Source organism: Pseudopipra pipra, chromosome 3 (genome assembly GCF_036250125.1).
Source record: "Pseudopipra pipra isolate bDixPip1 chromosome 3, bDixPip1.hap1, whole genome shotgun sequence".
Classification (NCBI taxonomy): Eukaryota; Metazoa; Chordata; class Aves; order Passeriformes; family Pipridae; genus Pseudopipra; species Pseudopipra pipra.
Genome location: NC_087551.1, coordinates 115,351,024 through 115,376,040, shown reverse-complemented (window position 1 = coordinate 115,376,040; position 25,017 = coordinate 115,351,024). Strand labels below are relative to the sequence as shown.

The 25,017-nt window shown below is 44.5% G+C and overlaps 1 protein-coding gene across 3 annotated transcripts in view; it reads left to right on the top strand.

The window, feature by feature from the left end:
- FZD3 (frizzled class receptor 3) overlaps window positions 1–25,017 on the top strand; it is a 50,735-nt gene that overhangs the window by 17,035 nt on the left and 8,683 nt on the right. For 2 of the 3 annotated variants that reach the window (XM_064651172.1, XM_064651173.1), the window contains 3 exons: window positions 8,635–8,664; window positions 9,063–9,259; window positions 10,380–11,397. In XM_064651172.1, coding sequence (XP_064507242.1) covers window positions 8,635–8,664; window positions 9,063–9,259; window positions 10,380–11,397 — 1,245 coding nt within the window. The remainder of the gene's footprint in view (window positions 1–8,634; window positions 8,665–9,062; window positions 9,260–10,379; window positions 11,398–25,017) is intronic. The other variant, XM_064651174.1, reaches the window with a different exon arrangement.

Sequence of the window (25,017 nt, the reverse complement as noted above, 5' to 3'; positions counted from 1 at the left end):
GGAAAAGGTGGTTCTGCATGAAGCCACTCTTGGTTTTTCCCCTCAAACTTTCAGGTAAATTTACATGTTTTCCTGAGTAAAATCTGGATTATACCATTATCTGCCCACATCTACCCAATTAAAGCATGTGAGGAGTGCTAAGTGCTGCAGCTTTGCTTTTCCCATGTTGGAAATTGGCTGAAATAATCCCCAAATCAGGTATAATCCCTGGAGAATCCTGGCAGCCAAAATAGTCTGGAGTTGTAAATTGTAAAAAAACCCTGTTATTTGTGTGTGAGAGAGAAGAGAAAAGGTAAGAGCTGTGGTAGAAAAACTAAAAAATGAAGTGGGAAGTGCTGTTGAGTTGAGATTTGGAGATGGTGCAGCTTGATTTGGATGGATTCTACTCCAGTAAATGCATAGATATTAGGAAAAAATTCTTCCCTGTGAGGGTGGTGAGGGGCTGGGATAGAATTCCCAGGGAAGCTGTGGCTGCCCCATCCCTGGGAGTGTCCAGGGCCAGGTTGGAGCAACCTGGGATAGTGGAAAGTGTCCCTGCCCACGGCAGGAGGTTGGACTGGATGGTCTTCAAGGTCCCTTCCCACCCAAACCAGCCTGGGAATTCCATGATTCCTTGATATGAGGGACAGCAGGGCTGCAGAGCTTGTAGAATACAGACCCTCACACCCAGGAAAACCATCCTGAATTATTTATGGCTGTGGAGCAACCTGCTGATTTTTGAATTGCTGATACCAAAGGCCAGCTCAGCGTGCTGGGCTGACGGTGCTGCCTGCCTGCAAAGTACCCATGAGGGAAAGAAATAGCTGTCAAGCCAGTAAACAGGATATTTTAATTATTGCCCTGTGAAATATCCCTGATTTTGAGGCCCAAAAATGTAAATCTTCTCTCCCATCCAACTAGTGGTGTGGTTTTGCTGGTGTGTAGATGTAACAGATGGTTTGTAATGTTAGATTAAGGCTCAGCTGTTAAAACATCAGTGTTCATGTTACAGATAGGTTTGATTTGCTATCCAGAATAATTTTTACAGTGTAAATCCAGCAGATTATGTGCTTGCTTCAGTTTGCATCATGTTATTTATGCATGTGGTTGTGTTGGATCAGTGTGCTCTCCTCCTTTCTCAGCCATATATAGCAAAAAAAAATGACTTTTCCATAGAGATGAATCACTGGATAACCTGACTATTTTGGATTTTCAATTTGGACAGTCAAGAAAAGTTTCAATATGTGGCCACACACACCTGTAAAATCATTTGGCACAACTGATTTGGGGTTTTTTTATATAATAGTGCCTTCCAAAGCAACTGTCTTTGTGGGTATTGCAGGATCATTCCCTGAAGTCCTTAGGTGAGATTTCTTGTGACTTTTCACAGGGGCAGAATTATTTAGGGGAGGTTTGTTGTGGGTTTTCATAGGAGCAAAATTAAGTCATTTAACCTGTTCCCAGGGAGATGTTGGTCCTGCTGTAGCCCAGGGAAGGCACGAGAGTTGCTGGATGGTGATTCCTTCTTGGAGAACATCCTGTGGCCTTCACAGCTCAGGCACTGAGGGGATTCATTACAACTGAGTCTGCCATTGTTTTCTCATCCATGAAACCAGGTGTTTTGGGAGGATTTTATGAGATTTTGTGAGATCAGACTGGCTGCCAAGGGAGTGGCAAACGGAGCTTCCTGAATTTCGCTGTGGTTTTTCTGCCTGCTGAAGGTTCTGCTCCTGGTTTTAAAAGCCTGGGTCATCAAACCAGGTAAAAACTAAGCTTGTAAAAAAGGGAATTGAATAGCCAAGGTGTTGATCAACCTCCCTGCCCAGGGAGGTGGTGGAGTTCCCATCCCTATCCAAGGAATGACTAGATGTGGAATGACTAGCACATCCAGTGCTCTGGGCTGGGTGACAAGGTTGGACTCAATCTCTGAGGTCTTTTCCAACCTAAATGACGATTCTCTATTAAACAGGAAAGATATTTAGATGCAAATGTTCCTCAATCTCAGCGTTCAAGATTTGATCCTGACTTTTTTTACCTGGCTGAATGGTCCGAACGCAGCACGTGTGGCTTCGAGGTTGGTTTCATGGGTGGTTTAAATCAACCTCAAACCCAAGTCAGGGTGCAGGAGGCTGGTGGCAGGGACAGGACAGGGCTGGGTGAACTCCTGCCCCTGAAGGGCATTAGATGGCAACTGGGATTTGTCCTCATTTCACAGCCACCTGGGAGGAGGAAGGTGACAACTGTACAGTTCACACCTACTTTTAAGGCAGGCAGAATGCTGTAGGTTCCCTTGGTTAGTCTGCCAAGAAGCACTTTGGCTTGAATGTCAAAATTCGGGGAACAGAAGCCTTCTTCCATCCTCATCCCAGTGGAAAACATGGAGCTTCATGGCTCCATGAAGAACTGGCTGGTGATATTAAACTCTCTGACATTCTGCCACGTCAGCTGGGTGAAAACCCCCAGTTAGTGAAGTCACACGTGAAACCATAGAAGTCCTCAAGCCTTTGGGAGGTAAAAGCAAATTCTCTTCAGCAGGAGGGTTCAGTATAATTATATATAACGTATTATTAATTAATTATACCTGGAAATCCAACTCATCTGGTTTGACTCTGCGGGGCGTTGACGTTGGGTGTTCCGTGGCAGACGGGTGCGGATAAAATGAGGGGTGATTCTGAATCTTGGCCCTGCCCTTATCTGGATTTCTGGATTTCCCCTCATGTTTCTGATTTCTAGAAATCCCCTTTTTTTTCCCTTTGAGCACTGAAGAGCCTGATCTGGCTGTCGAGCTCCACCATGTGCTCTCCAGTCAGCCTCAAGAATCCCTCAAAGCAGTGATCGCGCTCTGTCTGCTCTTGGAACGTTGTCCCTGCAGCCACAGGAGATAGAAATGTGTCATTTCAGTGAAAAACTGGATTTTGACAAGACTTAACCTCTCCTGCCCAAGAGTCTGTTGCTTGTCCAGGCAAGTGTGTTTTATGAGGATCTAAACCACGGTCCGGAGCGCCGTGTATTTATTCCCCTTTGGAATTCTCCCAAGCCCATCACAGCAGGCATATGGAGAGGAAGGAGGAAGCCCAAACCATCTCAGCTGTCAGATAAAAAAACTTAACACTCTTCTTGCAAGTGGAAATGGTTACCAGGGCCACCCATCTGCATCCACCGGCTCCTGAAACATAAAACCCACTCCCAGGAAAAGTGCAAATCGACAGATGGGTCCCGTCTTTTCGGTGTCTTCCAGAGGAACTTTGGAATTCCAGATGAAGCAGGAGACATCTTTAAAGAACAAGAGCAGATGGCTTTGCTTTTTAGTCATACAGGCAGCGATTAATGTCGGTCGCTGTCTTTTAACTACTTTCATCTTTATCCTGCCTTTTTTTTTCCCCCCCCCTCTGCAGTTGAGAAATTAAACCTGGGCTGTCTGTTTGCAGACAGAACGTTCAGGGTGGTTTCATGATTGCTGCCCTTTCAGACTGAGGCAGGTAAAATAATTGATTTGAGGTTTTAAAGTAAATAACAGGGTGAGTGTCTGGTCCAACCTATAGCATGAAAAAAAAAAATAGCTCTTAAACCCGGAGTAATTACTTGTCTTTTTTATGGTTGGAGTTACTTAAATAGCTATTTAAATGCAGACATCTATTTTTAGTGCTAAGGTAAAAAAAAAATCTGATTTTTTTTTTCCCTTCCCAGTCACTAAAGTGTCAATCTAATCCTCGTTGCAACCGTGGTTTTTACAGCTAACAACAAATCATGATACATGGGGTGTGGGAATGCAGTGGGTTATGGGGTTTATACAGATAAATGTGTGGATAGCTTTAATTCCAAGCTGAAGGATGAGCTCAACAGGCAGCCAGAACTGTGCCCCATTTGGCTTTTTGTATGTGCACCACTGTGCAAAGCTAGAAATAATTATAAAAATAAAAGTATATCTCAGTTTCTCAACAAGGAAGTTAATGGTGAGGTAAGTTTGGATGCACTTCATGCCAAATATTCCACACTGAGAACGTGTCTTGGCACTGTGCATTCAAAGCAGGCTTGGGCAGAGTAACCTGGTGCCTTTAGAAAACAGAATAAAGTGTCTGCAGTAAAGCTGCACCTCCAGAGCCACGTTCATTTGGGCAGGGATGGATTAATTCCAGAAGAAACAGGCTCGCTCTGACACACCTGAGCGTGCTCCTGGCCCTTTCTGCCACCATTACTGAGTGTCACCATCCCCAGCTCGAGTGGGAAGAGTAGGAATGGCTCTGTTTTCCTGACCAAGTGCCCCCAAATCAGTGCTCTTTGCCGAGCACCAGCCCTGCTGTGCCTGTGAGAACGTTCCCTGAGCTCCTTCAGGAGGCCCCAGGTGGGTTAAGGCAGGACCCTCAAGCGCAGCCCCGTTTAAAGTTGGCTTCAGCTGTTTATTCCAGAGAGGGGAATTAACCTAAAACGAGTATTTCCAGGTTGAGTGTGTGCACCAGGAGTGTGGGGTGCAGGCTCTGGGAAACCTGGCAAGTTTAGGGGAGCGGGGACGCCGGAAAACAAATTTCCACTGTCTCCAGAAAGCCAGTTCTGCTCGGAGAGAGGACACGGACTGTTCAGAGCTGAGGTCTCTTCAGTCAGGGAGACCCGTGGTCATCAAAAGCAGGAGGCAGAACAAGCTCAGCTTAACCAGGAGCTGTCTGGAGAGTTAAACCCAGCAGCAGCCTCAGGGGAGGCAGCCTGGAAGGCAGCAGTGCCCGTGCCCTTTGAGATACAATTCCAGCCTTTTTCCCTAATGAACAGCAGGCTGAATCAAAGCCGGGGCAAGGCAGGGCACAAAGAGCAGCTCCTGTGGCTGGATATGCCCCGAGGCAGCTGCTTCCACCAGAGAATTTCAAAAGCAATTGATAGTCATAGCATCGCTCTCTTCCCAGGAGCCCGAGGGGAGAAAACTTCCCTCCTTCCCTCTATGAGTTTATGAGAACGCTTCCTGTTTAGCTCTCTGTTCAAAGGATGGAATAGATAAGGGAAAAAAATCAGCAAAATAGGAAAAATCAGCAAAATAACTCACTTTAAATCTTGCATTGTCACTTCCCAAGTAACAGCAAGTTTTAAATGGCTACTGCTGTGTAAAATAAAGAGAAGAGTTTGGTTTATTAGCTGAGAGATGATGGTTTATTATCTCTCAGGAATATGAGAAGTCTGAAGCTAAATGCAGGTCCAGGGGGTATTTAAGAGATAAAATTGTTGCTTTTGCTTTGTAACCAAAAATGAGAATTTGTTCCAAAAATTATTTTTTTGGGGGGGGAGGAAATGGACACATATCATTCCAGCTATCCTTTGGGGGATGAAAGTTGGGGGGTGGAATTGGATGATCTTTAAGGTCCCTTCCAACCCAAACCATTCTGTGATTCCATGATCCCATAAGGCAAGCAGGAATTTTCTGCTCTCTGTTAGAGAGTGGCCATTAAAGTTTTTTTTTCAGCTGATGGGAATTGCAGGGAAAGAAGGAGATGGGGCCACACTGCTGGGAGTCGGGAAATTTCTTAAAACAGCTTTGCCACTGTCACAAAAAAAATTCTGGGGAAGAGGGAAAGAAGAGCTGGGAGAGGTTGTGCTGCAGGTTGTGCTGCTCTGAGGGAAGCAGTGATAGAGGGCTGTGGGGTGTTATTGATACTCAACACCTGGATGGCAAAGAGAGGGCTCTGACTCAGCCTGGAAGAGCTCGCAGTTATCTCTGGGATGGAAGGAATTTGCGTGGTCACAAAGGTTGTTCCCAGAGGTGGAGGGACCCCGTGGGTGTAGAACTGGGAATATGTTACACAGCTGTGTGATCTGGCATGTTTTAAATCCTTGAGTACCTTCAGGAGCGCACAAGTGTTTATCTCCTCTTAAACATTTTATCTCTTCCCTTCCTGGGATTTCCCAAGACTCGGCCTGAATTACTGAAAGCGGTTTGGCTGTCACGCCTTCCCTTGTCCTTGCCCTCTTCCCTTTCCCTCTTGGAGCTGTTCAACAGGCGTTTTTCAAGAGCACATCTCCTTTCACAGAGAGCCCTTTGTTAGGCACCAGGGCTTGGTGTCATAACTTGCACTGGGTCCTTGGGCAAGAGCATGAAAAGAGTCTTTTAACGCCCCTGGCTTTAGTTTTAATAGGGAACAACATAATCAGTAGGTGGAAGTGACTTTTCATCTTAAGAGCTGCAAGGGGGTAAGATAATTCTGAGATAATTTTAGAGATGGGGCACTTGAAGACACAAGTGCTGCTGTTGCTGCTTGGAAGCAGGTCAGTCTCTTTTCCTGCCTTACAAGGAGTTGTCGTAGGGTTTTTTTCCTTCTCCTGTTCTCCAGCTGAGCCTCCTCGTGATTTTGAAAATGATTTGATTATAGCTCATAAGAGAGTTTTTGTTCTGCCTGCAGATGCTGTTTTGAGAGACACAGTGGTGTGGGAGAGGCCTGGAGGTGCTGAGAACCAGAACAGCCAGCGCTGGGGAACGGTCCTGCTTAGATTAGCCCTGCTTGAAAGGGAATTTCTCCAGGAATCACAGAACCATTTAGGTTGGAAAAGACCTCTGGGATCATCGAGTCCAACCTGTGACCCCTTCCCCACCTTATCACCCAGCCCAGAGCCCAGAGTGACACATCCAGTCATTCCTTGGACACCTCCTCCAGGGATGGGGACTCCACCACCTCCCTGGGAAACCTGTTCCAATGTTTAATAACCCTTTCCAGGAAGAAATTCCACCTGAAGTCCACCCTGACCCTCCCCTGGCACAACTTGAGGCCATTTCCTCTTGTCCTGTCCCTTGTTCCCTGGGAGAAGAGGCAGGGATTGTTGGGATTGAGTAAATCTGTTCTGTGTTTTGAGGAATATGCCAAGGCCGAGCTCAAAACCAGACCCTTTCCAGCACCCAAAGTGCACCTGCTGTGCCTTCTGTGGGGATCCTCTGGGAAAATCCAGTTATTCCAGTGTTGTTTCAGATGTTTTGGTGTCCTGGTACCTTTCTGTTCCCTTGAACTGGCCTTACTACTTCCCTTTGCTTTGGAATATCCATGCCCTGGAGCTGTGTTTGCACACCTTGGCGTAGTCTGGGCTCTTCCTAAAACGGTTCATCTTCTTCAACTCATGCAAAACCAAACAGGAATTTTAATGAAGGCAAAATAGCAGGAAAAGAGGAACTCCTGGAACATCTTTCCTTAATTGGAGATGTAGCAGAGGAGAGTAGGGGAGCATTTGTCAGGAGAACTTGAAATTTAGGTGTGGAAAACCGCAGTGGCAGGAGGCAGGATTTTGGGCTCGAGCCAGGAATGAAGCCAGTGGCTCTTTTTCATGAAGATATAACTCAATTTTCTTACTTTCAAGGTTCTTTGAAAAGAAAGAGAGTTAAACACTCCCTTTATTTTCCCTTTGCATCAAATAAAGGAAGACTTACCTTCAGCTTTTGCAATCATAACTGCCTACAACCAATTTCTTGGATCCATGTGGTCAAGCAATGCCTTTAGCTGTGCTGTAGGTCCTAAATATTCAAAAATAAATACATTTATGCATCTGAAGTACCTGTCCAGCCAAACAGAAAGATGCTCTCCAGTCACACGAGCTTGTAAATGTAAATACTTTCCAGCTGCTGCTGCCTTTTTCCTCGTGGGTGACTCTGGAGGTTTCTACTGCTCTTCATGCAGGTTAGTGCCAAATTGCACAGCTCTCCTGTCATGGGGCACTGGAAGAACGAAGGGAATTTAATCAGCTTGGTAAATAATAATGATGTTTTAAAAAAAAACCACAACAAAACAGTAAAATCTTGTGTCTTGTATTCCAAAAATTAAACTTTTGCAGGGAAGAGGAAACATATGGGAAAAACTGAAAGAGTAGAGGTGATAAGGGAGAACTGAGAATGAAACTTTTCCATACAATTCCTAGTATTTCTCATTTATATTGCCACAGAAGATGACCTATTTTTTGTTATTTGGTCTGTTCTACTCTACTCTTGGAAAAGAAAAAAAAAAAGCTGAACTGGTTTAAAATACTTCTCAGGAAATTGCTGTTTGCAAATATAATCTTTCTGCAGCTCCTCTTCAGCTTCAGTTCTAATAAGATTTAGGGTTTATATATATTTATCTACAGCAGGTTCATTTGTGCTTCAGCTATTGCACCACGAATTCTGAAGATTAGGCTCCCTTTGCTCTGTAATCCTGCCTGGCTGGGGAGAAGGGGAAACTCTGGCATCAAAATAGTGTTTCATTCTGGAGTTGTAAGTCCTAATGGATCTCAGTATTCTGTGTCCTTGAATATTCCACTCTCAAAGGAATATAATTGATCTTATATTAATATCCAAAGAGGTGGTGAGGCTTTGGATAACAGTAAGTGCCACACAGGCTTGGAATAAAATATTGATTAACTCCTGGAGAGTTTTAAAGACGAGTAAGAGCAGAATGAACCCACACAGGATAGTTAGAAGATAACGTGGATTATCAACGTGCTCCAGCTTTTATTCAGACATAAATCCCCGCCCTACTTATTTTTCCTTCTTTTTCATCTTCAGAAATGCTCCAGACCAGCTGTATTTGCCCAACTGGGATAGATTTCCTCTCAGAGTTTCCAAGGAGCGTTGCTCTCACCGATACTCAAACCCATTATAAAGCGCCACGGGAGCGCAAGACACCAGTCATTTTTTCCTGACTCATTTTTTTGATTTTTCAGGCTTTGATTTCACGGTGCCTTTTTCTGATGGTTAGTGAAGAAATGACATATTTACTGTGCCTTCTCTGTGGTTACACGGTTACAGCCCTTTTCTGGAAGCTGGGAAGTTGATGAGAGTTTAAATGACAATGGTAGCGGGCAGGTTGGGAGTGTTTTCCGTCTACTGAAATTCCCTTCTGGGGGGGTTTAGCTGCTTAATTCCCTCTGCTTTTAATGCAAATCAAGGACATAAATGTCCCTTGTGAATCACTGTCCTTGTCCCCAGGCTTCTTGATCACCTGTCTTCCCAAAATACCTGATCATTCCAACAGAGAAACGAGGTCCTGTTACGGTTGCGACGAAACAAAGCAAAGCTTCCCGTGAAACCCCCCCTGCAGATGTGCTGGTTGCAGCTGTTGAATCCTGCTTTTTTTTTTTCCCTTCCCCAGCCCTTCCACCCGATGGTGAATTTGGAATGCTCCCGGGATTTCCGACCCTTCCTGTGTGCCCTGTACGCCCCGGTGTGCATGGAATACGGGCGGGTGACCCTGCCCTGCCGCCGGCTCTGCCAGAGGGCCTACAGCGAGTGCTCCAAGCTCATGGAGATGTTCGGGGTGGCCTGGCCCGAGGACATGGAGTGCACCAGGTGAGAAGATCCGGGTGGTTGTTTGTTTTTTTTTCCCCTTTTGCAATCCCAAAGTAAAATTTTGGCACCGTCTCAGGCGTTTTATGGTCTCAAACAGATGTTTTGCGTGTTTTCCACGGCGAGTGCCCACGTTTTCCGTTCCGCTTCCCAGCCTGTTTCCTGAGGTGGGAACTGAGTTCCTATTTCCATCACCTACCCGAGAGTTGAAAACTGGCTGGTTTTGAGGAGTATAAAATCTCAAAGCTCTGTTTTCAGAGTGTCTGCCTCTTGTTGAGCTCGTGTGCGAAGAGCAGGTTTCAGCTTTACATTACACAAATAACTTACAGAAAAAGCATTTGATGATTTTCCAAACTATTTGAAACAGAGTGTGCATGAAATTAAGAACAATATCTTCTGCTTTATTTTTTTTTTATAAGTGACTCCAACAGTCAAAATGCAGAACCACAAACAGGAAGAAATAGTTTCTCTTACAGTTGGATTGAAGGAAAAACAATGAAGACTTATTTTAGCAAAATAAGTCGGAGGATGCTTGTAATGTGTGGAATCCCTCCAGTCTCTCCTTCAAGACCGTTCCTCCAGCAGTCCTTAGCCCCCAGTCAGAGCTTTAATCCACAAATATCTTCATCATAATTTTGATTTATGAATGCTGGGTTGGACTTTTGGTGTAAGCATCTCACTGTCCTGAGACCAGCAAGTGAAGTTGCTTAGGAAAGGCTTTAAAATGCTCTATAAAACCCTGCTTCCACGGGTACATGGTCTCAGTTTACAGCCAGCCTAAATTTACAGACCTCCTGAGATGGATTTTGTACCCTCCCCTTTATCCCTAAAGCCCCAGTGGGCTCCTTGTCCATTTATTTCTCTATTTAATTTTTAAACCTGTTATGTGGTTTCAACATCCGCTGCACTCTGGGACAAGGAGCTCTGGAGTTTGGGTATAAATAGCGCAGTATTTCATGGACTACCCCTAACTTGGATTGTCTGTTCTCGCTCCAGTTGGTGTGCCTGAAGTCACACCTGGAAATAAGGTTACCGTGCCTGAAGTCACCCCTATGGATGAGGTTACTGATCTTTGCAAAGTACGTGGATATTCCTCGTAAACCCTCCTCTTCCCACTGTTCAGGTTCCCGGACTGCGACGAGCCGTACCCTCGCCTCGTTGACCTCAGCTCGGCCGGGGAGCCCACGGAAGAGGCCCCAGTGGCAGTCCAGAGGGATTATGGCTTTTGGTGCCCTCGGGAGCTGAAAATAGACCCCGACCTGGGCTACTCCTTCCTGAGGGTGCGCGACTGTTCCCCTCCCTGCCCCAACATGTACTTCCGCCGCGAGGAGCTCTCCTTCGCCCGCTACTTCATCGGCGTCATCTCCATCGTCTGCCTCTCCGCCACCTTGTTCACCTTCCTGACCTTCCTGATCGACGTCACGCGGTTCCGCTACCCGGAGCGGCCCATCATATTCTACGCCGTCTGCTACATGATGGTGTCGCTGATCTTCTTCATCGGCTTCCTGCTGGAGGACCGCGTGGCGTGCAACGCCTCCAGCCCCGCCCAGTACAAGGCGTCCACGGTGACCCAGGGCTCCCACAACAAGGCCTGCACCATGCTCTTCATGGTGCTCTACTTCTTCACCATGGCCGGCAGCGTGTGGTGGGTCATCCTCACCATCACCTGGTTCCTGGCCGCCGTGCCCAAGTGGGGCAGCGAGGCCATCGAGAAGAAGGCCTTGCTTTTCCACGCCAGCGCCTGGGGAATCCCGGGCACTCTCACCATCATCCTCTTGGCCATGAACAAGATCGAGGGCGACAACATCAGCGGCGTGTGCTTCGTCGGCCTCTACGACGTGGACGCGCTGAGATACTTTGTCCTCGCCCCTCTCTGCCTCTACGTCGTCGTGGGAGTCTCCCTCCTCCTGGCCGGGATTATCTCCCTCAACCGGGTCCGCATCGAAATCCCGTTGGAAAAGGAGAACCAGGACAAGCTGGTGAAGTTCATGATCCGCATCGGCGTGTTCAGCGTCCTGTACCTCGTGCCGCTGCTGGTCGTCATCGGCTGCTATTTCTACGAGCAGGCCTATCGCGGCGTGTGGGAGACCACGTGGATCCAGGAGCGCTGCCGGGAATACCACATCCCGTGTCCCTACCAGGTGAGGAGCCCGCTGTGACATGGCCGTGGATGATGCAGTGTGGTAAGGATTACTTGTCCAAATGATTCGGGGATGGCAAGAACTTTGCCATCCTTGACTTTTAGTCATCCTCGAATGAGGATGTTCTCGCCATCCTCGAATCATTTGGATAAGCCATTAGGCCTTCTGGAAGACTTGATGCTCTTGGAAAATCCGCTGCTCCGTGGCTTTTTTTGTGGAATTTCAGGGCCGCGTGCGACCTGTCAGGGGTATAAAGATGTTATTTTAAAACGGCTTCGCCACCAGGACTTTAAGGAGTTTATTTGTGGTCGTTAGAGGAGTGTTGCTCAGGTGGGATTTTGGCTTCTAAACTGAGGTGTCGTCAGCTTGAACACTTGGTTTTTTCTGGTCCTTGCCGTTGGTCTGCAGCAGTTTTGGTGCTCTGACTTGCCTCGAGGTTTTGGGCTCATTTTGTGTGCCAGAAAAACATCTGTATGAAATCTTACTTCAAGTATCTCCTGAAGAAAACCAGAGCTCACAGCTCATCAGGTTTCTTTTTTTTTTTTTTTCCACTTACCTGCTCAGTTTAATTCAGTTATCACAGGAACAGCAGCCTCTAAGATCAAACTGTCCCCTGGTTTATTCAGTTTTATTCTGAAATGAAAGTATTTTAGGTATTAAATTTCTTGAAACCTACTTTAGAGCCAAAGTGGGAAATTGTTTTTGGAATGATTGCATAGATATTTCCTTTAACTCGTTTGAAAGGAACTCTCTTTCCAGGAGGTTTTACAGCAAATATCTGCACCTACAGGGATACTAAAAATTAGGATTTTTGGCTCTGAAGCAGTTAGAACACCAGCTGAATCATCAAAGCTCACATTTTAATGCAATAAAATATCACATAAAGGTTTGACTTAGGCATGATAATAATCCTTTTATTACCTTTTAACCCTTTCTGTTGTTTTCCCTGTTGGCTTTTATTAGGGTGGGACTCTTCCATCCAACGTTGGAGCATTTTTATGGCAGGAAATCTCTGGCGGGGGGGGGGGATGTGCAGTTTCATGGGTTTGATTGAGTCTTCCTCGCTGCAGGTTTTAATATGTTAAACTGCTTTAAAAAAAAAAAAAAAAGAGGAAAAAAGGGGCTGAGTGGCTTTCTCTTGGTTGATTTCAAACAAACACCCACCGTAGGCAAACCTAAAATTCCTGTAAGAACCTACAAAACCAAGAGGGTTTTTTTGCTCCCTCAAAATATCCAACAAAAACTGCTTTAAGCTGAAATCCTGGCCGGTGGAATAACAAAATCCCGTAGGAAAGGGCTCCTCCAATCCCCAGCAAACCCTTGGATAATGGCTCAGCAGGAGTCAAAAGAACAATAATGGTTTCATTCACATCAAATTGGGTTGAAGGACCCAGGGACCCCGGGGAGCATTAGAAGGGTTTTTTTCTTTTAACCCGTCCATTTAGGGTTGTTTTTTTTTTTTCTCCCCCCTCAAACTAAACGTGCTTCCCTAATTAAACAATCTGCAGTTATAATTGAAACAGATTTCCAAAGCTGGGGGGGGGGAGGGGTTGGGGGGGAAATAATTTTGTCCTTAGATCATGCCAGTGAAATGCATTGTTAAATTGGGGGGAAATCTGGAGCTTTGTGGGGAGTATCCCTCGCTTCCTGAATAAGATCATATCGTTATCAGAAATTCACGTTATTTAACTCAACTCCAAATCTCTGAGTGCCTTTCCTGAGGCCAGACTATCCTAAATTGCGAGCTGGAGTTGACTCCACGTGGATTTTAGGGGTTCATGTGCAAAGCTTGTGGTGATTGGGCCCTTTTTTTTCCCCCGACACCAGCGAATCCGAGGTTAAAAATCGCCGAGTCCGTCCGAGCGTTGCTTCATCTTTGCCACCAGAGATGATGGCACAGTAATTTATTCTGGAAAATTGCTGATGGTGGGGGGGTGAGGGGGCTGAAATATGCAGCTGCTCCAGCCCTGCCTCCCTCCTGCGTGACTGCTCCGTGTGGGAAAGACCCCGGGGTTAATCCTGGGCTGGATTCTCCTGGATGCTCCCGAGCCAGAGCTGATATTCCAATGAAAACTCGTGTTTCTTTGGCTTCCTAAAGGGATAAATAATCCCAAAAAGGAGTGAACAACTAGATGCCTGTGTGCCTCTACCTTGGTTTATGGCTACGTGGATGTTTCCAGGCTTGACCCGGATACCTATTTTCCCGGTTATTTGGCCAATCTGGGAAGTGTCCGTTGCTTTCCATGAGAAATAAAATCTGTTTTTCCCCAGAGAATCAATATCTCAGTATTCCAGCTCTTTGAGGAGTACGTGGAGGGCCAAAAGGAGCTCATGTTACCTTAGCTTGCCCTTGGTGTCCTCCACACTCCCAAGTTTCTGGGAGAGAACAGGAAAGAGGGGAAGGGTTTGTAGGAGCTGTAGCAGCTCCGTGACCACATCCCAGTCCTCAGTTTTCTAAAGATTATCCTTTTCCACCCCTTGACATGGGCAGGGACAACTTCCACTATCCCAGGTTGCTCCAAGCCCCGTCCAACCTGGCCTTGGACATTTCCAGGGATCCAGGGGCAGCCACAGCTTCTCTGGGAATTCCAGCCCAGCCCCTCCCCACCCTCCCAGCCAGGAATCCCTTCCCAGTCTCCCATCTCTCCCTGCCCTCTGGCAGTGGGAAGCCATTCCCTGTGTCCTGTCTCTCCATCCCTTGTCCAAAGTCCCTCTCCATCTTTCTTGTGGTCTCCCTTCAGAAATGAAAGGAGGAAAAAAAAAGCAGGGAAGTGGACACAATCCCATCATAAAATGATCACATTTAGTCGTCTCTTGGTTCAAAATCCATGTTTGCTGCTCCTCCTCCTAATTGTGTTTGGGGAAATAATTCCACATGCTCCTATGGCTGCTCAGTGTGGTGGCAGGACCATCCCAGGACTGTGTCCAGCCAAATTTTGAATTCCTGTTGCCATAAAAACTGTAATTCCCTTTCCATCAGCCATCTGACCTCGGCAGTAAAGTGAAAAGTTGGGTAAATTGGAAAGGCAAAGTTTGAAGTGCCTTTGGCTGCTGTTCCACGTCCATGTCCTGCAGGAACCACGGGGAGAGTGTCAGAATTTTATTCCTCTTGGAAATTATCAAGGCAACTAAACTTGGCCTTTAACATAAACATGGTGACCTGCCCCCAGTCTGTGAAAATAGGTCTCAAAACTGGGATGGATTTGGCTAAAAAGTGAAACAAGATGCTCACAAAAGCCTGTCCCCAGAGCTGGTTGTAAAGTACATTTCTCTTACGAAAAGTAGGAGATGAAATGGTCCAAAAAAAATCAGATTTCCTGCAAAGTCAAGTAAGTTCTGAGTTAAGATGAATTTCTCTCAAATCCAAATGTAAATGGACTCTTCCCAGTTTCCATGAATGCTCCAGGGCCAGGCTGGCACTGGGTTGATGGGAGAGATTCCCAATTTAGATACTGAAGAGAGAAAAAAAAAGAAAAAAAGAAAAATAAACTTATTTCAAAGGCTTTTGCTGCCCTAGTGGGAGTCCTTGAGGAGTGGAATTAATTATCTTTGCTTGGGATCTGATATCCATCATTTCCCTGCTCCTGGACTAAAAGGCCTCAGTGGTGCCTTGCTGGGAGCAAAGGTGGTGCCCCTGCTTGAGTTTTCCGTGTTATTTAGAGGAATGGAAGCAGATGTGGATTTACTGTTGATGGGGAAGACATGACAAATTCAAACTCTGATTTTTGTATCAGAAATCCTCTTTTATTTCCCATTAGGAGCTCGAGTTTGTGCTGGGTGCTGAATATCCATCATTTATTCCATGTCAGGTGCCTCCACTATCCCAGGTTTCTCCAAGCCCCATCCAACACAGCCTTGGAACACTTCCAGGGATGGGGCATGATTTGTACTTAATTAATTATCTGTTTTAACAGGTCACATTTGCTCTTGTTTGGTATTTTTAGTTTAGGATTTTTGCCACAAAGTTTCGGGGACATTTTTTTGGGAGGAAGGGACAGGAGACATGTGGGGGTTTTTTGCAATCAGTCCCCTTCAAAAATCAGAATAAAGCCTCAACACCTTTTAAACTCACTTTGTAGATCCCGACCAGCCTTGGTGTGAATCTTTCTAATCATTCCAGAAAGAAAATTTGGGAAGAGGCTTTTTTGCCGATTTTTCAGGAAAAGTCATAAATAAGCACTGGAATTTGGGAATCCCATGGACAGATAGTTTTGCTTTCCTAAGGGTTTTATAAACATGCTCCAGCTACTGCTGGAGAAGACTTTTTCCTGCAGGAACAATGAGCACAACCCAACTCCTCTTCAAAAGTAATTTTAACCGAGTTCTTTGAAGCAGCTACTGAGCTTATCTCGAAATCTTCTCTATTTTCCTTCTGATCTTTGCTTTAAAAAGATTAAACCCGCCTTGGTGGTTGTAAGAACTTAATTATTCAGGTGATGTCATAGTGAATATCGTTTTTATCAGCAGCAGAAATAGACAATCCAGCCCATTATTTTTTTTCCCCTCTCTGGTGTTTCATTCCAAGTCAAGGTTCTGGCCTTGCCCATGTGAGGAAGTTTTAAAGGGTTTGTTTTTTTTTTTTTTTGCTGGAGATGGGAATTCTGGGCCTCTCCCTCCTGGTGGTGGCTGCTGTGGGTGGAGAAGAGGATGGATTGTGGTTGCCTGGGATATCAAGGAACATTTTGTTCGTGGCACAGAGGAGAACAAAGTACCCTCTTGCCAATATATTGCTGATAATATTAAAATTATAACGCAGTGGGGGTTATTTTAAACATTGGAGAAACGGATTTTAATATCAGGATTGGGCTCTTGTCACCTGCTGATAATTTTGGCTCAGTTTGTCACTTTTCTTGTCTCCCGTTTTCACAGATTTGACCTAATAATGGTTAATTTTCAAGACCATTTTGGATGTGGCCTCCCTGCCCACGGCTCTGAGCAACCTGGGATAGTGAAATGTGTCCCCTGCCCGTGGCATGGGGTTGGAATGAGATGGTCTTCAAGGTTCCTTCCAACCCAAACCATTCTGTGCCCCAAAATTAACTCCATTGCCATAAAAATCTCTTCATTTCGGGCTGTTTTGGCTCACTAGCAGCTCTTATGTTGCCTTTTTTTTTTTAAGTCCTTTTCAAAGGCTTCCCACGTAACAGGAACATTTCCAAGTGTTTCACTCCTCCTTGGCACGGCTTTATCCTTCACTCTGCTGAGTGTCACATCTCCTGGTGCTTATTTGAAATAAAATCGGGCCAAAGCAAAAGACACACCAAGACAAGCTGCTCAAAGTTCTGGCTCAGCTGAGTCTCTTCATTTCTCCCCCCAAAAAGAGAAGAAAAACAACAAAAAACCCACCTTATTTATGTTCAATTTCTATTTTTGCTTTTATATATTCAATTTATTTTTTAATATTTTTTTATATGTTCAATTTATATTTTTTTAATCCGACAAAAATTCCGAACAGGCATTTGAATTTACTCCAGAAATGTTAAATTTTGGGATGGCCAGGTCAGCTTGCTGCTTCTTCCTCATGGCTGTGCCCAGGGTGATGTGTTGGGCTTTACTTTCACGCCCAAGTGCTTTGGAACAATCCCACTCAGGGACCGAAGCAGAGAAGGGGCAGGGCTGACAAAAACCTCACTGAAAACAGCACAAGGAATAATTGTTGACACGTAGAATCCTTGGGTTTGTGGGGCTGGTCAGGTTGGGATGGAGTTTCTCCATTTTTATGTGGCATTTTCCTTTTTTTTCCCCCCATTTTTTCAATTTTTTTTTTTATTTTTTCCCTGTTTTTTCATTTTTTAAATTTTTTCAATTTTTTCCCTTTTTTTCCCATTTTTCCCATTTTTTTCAATTTTTTTTTTTTAATTTTCTCCACTAATCAGGGATGTTGCCACAGTCTTTTTAAATCCAACGTGTCTCAGCTGTTTGGCCATCTGTGGGTCTCCCAAAACGTGGGGGGGGAGTGACTGGGCTGGGTGGAGAAAAGAGGCTTTGTTAGGAAGTGTCTCAGCACCATCCCTGTGTGGCAGAGGCATAAAGAGAATATATTTAGGAGTGTCTATAAATCGAGATTCCTCCTCCCCCTTCTTTTTCATGATTGTTTAGAATTCCTGGTGGAAGAGGTAATGGATTTGCTTAAATCTGCCCTGAGGAGGTGCTTCTTGTTGGGTGTAATTATTCCATCCTAAAGGAAAAAAAAAAAACAAAACCCAAAGGTTGAGATAAAACCAGATTTTCTTAATCAGAAGAGATGCAGCAAATCTGAATTAAGAGCTGGGCTTCCTTCAAAAACAAATGTAACATCAGCTCAGAGCAATATAATTATTAATCAGAGTATTGCTCTGCTTCCTAGCAATGATTCAGGTGATTTCTGCTGATTTAGATGCTTAGGGAAAAGAATATATTCAAGGAAAATAACACATTAAAGTGAATTTCTCAGAATTCTCCTTGTCAGCTTTAGCTGTGTCTCCTCCTCGCTCATCCAGGATAAATCCCACCCAGGATGTGGTGTGTTCCCTTATCTCCCCTTGGCAACCTCCAGTGCCATTAGCAGGGAGTGAAAGCAATCATTCCATGCAATCATTTCATCACCTGACTCATTCCTGGCCGGGTTTTAATTGGATTGTCTGAGCCAGAGCCAGGGTGGGGGGGAAATGGTGATTTAATGGCGATTTCCCAACCCTCGGACAGGTTGATTTGGGCCCAACACGACTCCTCAAGGTCAGCCCTTCTTTTCCTTTCCTTTGCCAAAGGAGGTCAGATCCTGCTATTTTTGAGTCCTCATTCTCGTGCCATTCTCTTTTTAATAACCTTTCTGGAACAGCCTCCAATTCTGGTTATTGAGGAACCTTTTTTTTTTTTTTCCCCTCAGCTCTTTAATTGTGATTAAAACAGCACCAAGAGCTGAGTGAGGAGCTCAGATTCCTCTATTTTCACTCCTGACTCCCAGAGCTCGATGCTGACAGGAAACCCAAACCTAAAAACAGATTCATCTCGTCATTTTAATAAATTAAAGGGAATTTCTTGTGATTTACGTTTGGAAATTGGGGGTGGCAATGCACGATCCTGGGATTCAGGGTTGCTTTGGGATGCTGGGCAGTCACATCAAACAGTGGGAGACCAGCTGGCAAAGAGAAAGTTGGAATGTTGACTGCAGGTCTCTGAACCTCCGTATATTCCAAATATTCCCAATCCAGGTGAGTTTTAGTGGCTCTCTGTGCCATGGATGCTTTGTCCTGTCAGCACAGAAACACCAGGTACGAGAAATTCGGGATGTACTGCACTGCTGTGCATTTATTCCCAGTGATTCCAGAGTTTCATCATTATTTCCAAATAGTTTTGGAAGCTTAAGCCCTGGGAGGGTCCTTGGAGTGTCTGGGATCAGCATTGAGCAGCTCTGACACTCACACAAACCAAATATGATATATTTTTTTACTTGTGTTTTGGTTACTGTTATCTTTTTAGCACAGTTTTTGAAGGCATTAATGCTGAACAACGTTAAAATGATCTGTTATGCTCCAAAAAAATCCACTAAGACCAGGTTCCCTTCCTCTTTTTCACCACGGGGGGGTCAAAGTCTGAACACAGGACTGAAGAGCAGGACAATAATAAACTGATGAGCATCAAAACCGACAAGAATTATCAAAACTGATGAGCTGTGTCATCTCCCAGGATGTAGAAAATTCCCAGATCCAGGGGTATGCTTTGATCATGTTACTCCCTGGGTGTGAATTTTGGGAATTCTCCTTCTAAAACTGCATTATTTTATAGGTTTAGCAGCCTGATTTTAATGTATGGAAATACCTCGATCTCTCCTCCTGAAGCAGCTCTTTCAGGGGGAACTAAGAGGATTTTTAAGTAGAAATAAGGCATTAATAACTCTTGTTATTATATTTGAGTGTATTAATAATACAGTATTACACTGTAAAATTTTCTCAATTGATGGAATAACTCTGGCACCAAATTATTTTTCAAAGGCTCACTAAAACTGATTTTTAAAAAATCAACTAATAGAAATTATTATTAATGTCACTCCATGCACCCTATAACTTGAAAAAAAAGTTCTGTAGCCTAATGAACATAATATTTCTGCCTGTGGAGAATAAGAAATATTTTATAACTGCCACTTTTGCTAAAATAACCTTTTTGTTTCTCCCCTAAGTTCTGTACTTTTGCTTTGAGCAATGGCTTGGCCTTCGTTTGCATCTTTATAAAACTACCCTGATGTTTTTCTTATGGCTTTTTCTCCAGTGATTTCACAGGTTTTTTTTTTTTATTGCCAAGTGCCTTCATCCGAGTTGTGGGAGTTCCTTAGTGGGGATATATTCCTAAATTCTCTCTTGCAAGAATGGAATTAATTTCGGGAAAGAACATCTACTCCCGAGCACATTAAGGCTGCAAACATTTTAGTCTAATTAAGTTTTTAGCACCGGGGTTGACAGAAATCAGATTTGCTGGTTCATTAGGGGTGTGGGGGTTTTTTTTTTCCCCTGACTTATTGTTTGATTCCCAATGAAGTGCTAATGCCTGAAGAAAAAAATTCCTGGTTTTTTTCTGAATGGCAGCAGGGAACTTCCAACCTCTTCTGGCCGTGGGACAAATCTGCCAAATGCAAGCCCTCAACACCCCAAATCTGGCAGATTTACCAATAATAATTGGTCAGGAATTGGACCTGATACCTCAGACAGCTCATCCAACGTTAATTCGTTATTAAGTGATCCAAAGGGAGGAATATATTCAAGGATTGTGAGGTGATTCCTTAATTCCAGTGAGAAGAGGGAAGGGAAGCAGTGCTGGGGTGAACAACTGCGTGGAGGGTGTTTGCTCTTTTGGGGACACCCCACTTCACCTTGTCCCTATCCATGGGAAAAGGAAGAAGGGTCCAGGCATTCCATGGATTCTACAGAGAGCTGGATTTGCTTTGCCCATTTTTAGACTCGTGGGCCCAGTTCCTCACTGGCAGGGAGGTGCTTGGGAATTCCCAACCCTGGCTGGCACTTGAAGAAACGAGTGGCTGAGGCCGGAATGCTGCCCCTGCTCCGGGACAAAGCCACGAACCCCCCGGACATCCCGGTGGCTCCGTGGGGATCCGGCTTTCCCTGAGAAACGAGGTGTTCTCCCAGCAGGAGCTGCAGAACCACCTGTCCCGAGGAGACACCTGTGAGAGACAGAGCTGTGTCCTTGTGCCTTCCCATCCCGGGAATGCCGGAGCTTCCCGGTGACAGTGACGGATGCGGGGCCTGGAGGGCGGGAATTGGAGTTATTAAAACTCCAGGACCTTTTTACTTGTCCTCTGGGATCCCTTTTCAGGCAGGAGATGGATGAGGGGATGCTGCATTCCCCTCGTGTTGGCCGTTATCCAGGCTGTTTTCCCAGTAAATGATGAGATTCCGCTGCGTTCCCTCCGACTCCTGAATTCATTCTGCTCCCATATATTTCTTTCCCATAACAAAGCCAGAGGAACTCAAGAGAAAATCTTCTGAAATGTAATTAAATGTGGCTTTTAACCGTGCTGTGGAGGCGGTTTTTGGAAGGGTTGTATGTTTTTAGGCACTTACACAGATAAAATTCCTGGAAAAAAAATATATATTTTAGGTGAGTTTGGCATGGAAAGAGGGATCTGCAGTGCCTGGGCTGACACAGCTCCTGGGGTGAATAAGTTTCCTCTGGAATAGCCTGTTTCCCATTCAGGTGGCAATTTTATGAGCTTTTATTACAGTTTATTTATTTATTTTTGGGTTGGATTAGGTTTGAAATCGTTACCGGCCCAAGTCTTGCATAGTGACCAGAATGGTACCAATGTTAAAACAAGCAAGATTTTAATAATAATTTATTTTACAGAGACAAACCCTACTACATTTTACTGGGAAAGAAACTGTATATAATAGATATGTATTTATTTATATAATTATAATATATATTATATTACATAATTATATATAATATATATTATTTTATATATTGTTATATATTATATGACATATTATATATTATTATATAATCATTATTATATACTATAATTATTATATACCATAATATATAATGTATAAATATATATAATTATATATGTAATACATGTAATTATATATTATATATTATATATAATGCAATATAATATATAATATATATAATTATATATGTAATGTAATATATTATAATTATATAAATAAATACATATATATAAAATATATTTTTATATATAATTATAATATATTATATATTATATATAATGCAATATAATATATATGTAATTATATATGTAATGTAATATATTATAATTATATAAATAAATACATATATATAAAATATATATTTTATATATAATTATATATGGATAGAATTCTAAGTCTCAGAGCAATGACAGTGATGCAAATGGCTCTGAAAGCGAGACCCTTAGGTCAGATTCCCTTTGGTCTTTCCCCCACTTTTCCCATTTCCATCCAAAGGAGGGGTTAATTTGAATTTCATTGCTTTCCACCCGTGGGGAAATATCAAATGCTTGGCATTATCACAGCCCTGGTGCCCCAGAGGAGGGGGACAGGTGGTGTGTTGGGCCCTTCACTCCACATCCACCGCGAGCTCATTAATTTGTGGATTCGCGCATTTTCCTGGGAAGAGGCCTCCGGTCTCTGTCCCTAAAAAGCAGCTGTGATTGATCATCGGGGGCAGGAGGGGAAAATCCTCGGGAATTAGTTATATGAGCATTTAAATGAACGCTGTTCCTATGAAGGAGCGTTGTTTTTCCCGGGAGGAATGTGGAAATCGATGTTTTTAACCTCCTTCCTGAGCACCTGCCGCCGTGTGTTCCGTGAGGGAAGCGGTGCCTCCAAAACCGTTGGAGTTTTGGATTCTCTGAGGGAAACACGTTTCTGTTGGATGCTCTGTACCAGCCCAGCAGATGGGAGGGGGGAAAAAATCGGGTTACAGAAATCCCGCGGTCACATCTGGGATCTTGGTCCCTTCCAGGACCGAGCAGGACGTGGAGCCCTCAACCCCAACCTGCTCCTGTGTTTCCTAGCTTGGTTTTTGGCGTTAGTTGGATGTCTCTGAGGGCCTGGAGCTGCATATTGAGGAGGAATTCTGGGCTGTGAGGGTGGGGAGGCCCTGGCACAGGTTGCCCCGAGAAGGTGTGGCTGCCCCTGGATCCCCTGGAAGTGTCCAAGGCCAGGCTGGACGGGGCTTGGAGCAACCTGGGATAGGGGAAGGTGTCCCTGCCCATGGCAGGGGTTGGAACTGGATGGTCTTTAAGGTCCCTTCCCACCCAAACCACTCTGGGATTCTGTGATTCCATGAAGCTGGGATGACTCCAGGCTGGGGTTCTCAGTTTCCCATCAGACAAATCCTGTGGGATGAAGCTCCAAGGAATTAAAGGAAAACACTGAGCTCCAGGGAGAGCTTGGAGCCCCTTCCAGAGCCTAAAGGGGCTCCAGGAGAGCTGGAGAGGGACTGGGGACAAGGGATGGAGGGACAGGACACAGGGAATGGCTTCCCAGTGCCAGAGGGCAGGGAGAGATGGGAGATTGGAAAGGAATTCTTGGCTGGGAGGGTGGGGAGGGGCTGGAATGGAATTCCCAGAGAAGCTGTGGCTGCCCCTGGATCCCTGGAAGTGTCCAAGGCCAGGTTGGAGCAACCTGGGATAGTGGAAGGTGTCCCTGCCCATGGCAGGGGATGGATTGGATACCTCTGAAGTCCCTTCCAACCCAAACCATTTCTATATTATACATCTATATTATATTTCTATATTACATTCCTATATTATATTTCTATATGACATTTCTATTTCTATATGACATTTCAACATTATATTCCCTGCAAGTGGGGCTTTACTGTAAATAAAGACCCAAAGCAGATCATTGGAAAATGTTTTGCATTTCAAGTGATGTGTGGAGTTTGGATATTCCAGGTGAATTCATGATTCCATGTATTGTAATTGTAGCTAACCCTGTCCAAGCCCGCAACAACTTCACTGTTTTAAGTTGTATTTTTGACTCTTCCTAAACAGCTGGGCAGTAAAGAAGTGCAAATCTCCTTTAAATTTTTGCTCGGAATTATTTATGGCACCCAGAGTGAATATATTGAGCCAGAAGTGTTAATATCAAGTGATTTACTGCAATATCTCCATGGAAGTAATACAGTGAGCAACTGGGAGCTTTAGTGCTGGAACTGGTGGTTTATTCTTAATGCAAAAATCAAATTAAATTCCCTTCAGGGCAGTAGTTCTGCCAGGGGAGACTTGGCCCTGTGGACAAGCATTATATATGTAAATTTAAAAATATACCTGAACATCACCTTCATTAAGAAATGATGAATTTCACCACTTATTCCACTTATAGTGAAATAATGAGGTTAATTTTTGAGAGCTTCATTTTTGTCGGGTAATTTTTTTAATTGGGCAGTTGTTAATTTTTTTTTTTTTCCTCTGAGTGGACTCTCACAGGTTGGTGACAAAACCACCCAGAAAACCCTCAGACTTGTCCTGGTTAAATGGTGGCAAGTGTAGGAAGATCCATTTGACCCTTTGACAGGGACAAATGCCCCTTTGGTTTTCCTGGGGCAGAGGCGGATGGGGAACACTGATAAAATCTTCTAATAATGCTCATTAATTTCTATGCTTTTATTTCCCATCTGCAATGGTGATAATATTAAAAAATGTGCAATAATGCAAAGTACTAAACCAATTATCCCTGTATTTTCACTGGTCCATGTAGAAGCAGTGCTGCCCCTCAGCATGAAATGGGCAAAATCCTGGAAAATCCTCTTGGCACAGGGACTACGTTAAATTCAGATTTCCAGTTTTGGGGGGAAAAAATGGTCCTTGATATTGTTCTAGGAGGTTGTGTCTGTGTTTTTATGTTAAAACACAGAGGATCAGAGGGAAGCTCTGACTCTCACTGTCAACATCTTTTGGGAACTGATAACGCTCAGCCTTAAAAGATGCCCCACAGTTCCTGTTGGAAGCTATTCCAAAATCCTGCTCCCATGAGAATGGCCTTTCCTCGTGGCTGCTGCAGCCCTATTTCTTTCCTATTGCTCAGCTTAAATTGGTTTTTTCCCCCACATTTCAGTATTTAGCTGTTTCATGTTATGTAGCCTTTGTACTTTTCGTGCTTTCTCATCCTTAAGGGCCAGACCTGAACATCCCCTTCTTCTTCCAGGAGGGTCTGGCTGTTCCCTGCCCTCCTGCCAGCCCTGCTTGACATCCCTCTGAATTCCCAGAGGGAATTCCAGAGCATTCCAGCCTCACTTTTACCTCAAAGAGCAACGTTTCCCGGCTCGAAACGTCGCGTTTGATGTTTTCTGACCAGCCCTCCCTCTGCTGTGATGAAAAGCAGGGGAAGATCTTCCTGTACCCTAAATCAGTGGGTGTTTGAGATCATAGAATCATGGAATGGTTTGGGTTGGAAGGAATCTTAAAGCTCAGCCTGTCCCAACCCCCTGCCATGGGCAGGGACACCTCCCACTAGCCCAGCTTGCTCCAAGCCAACTTGGCCTTGGACACTTCCAGGAATCCAGGGGCAGCCACAGCTTCTCTGGGAATTCCAGCCCAGCCCCTCACCACCCTCACAGGGAAGAATTCCTTCCCAATCTCCCATCTCTCCCTGCCCTCTGGCAGTGGGAGGCCATTCC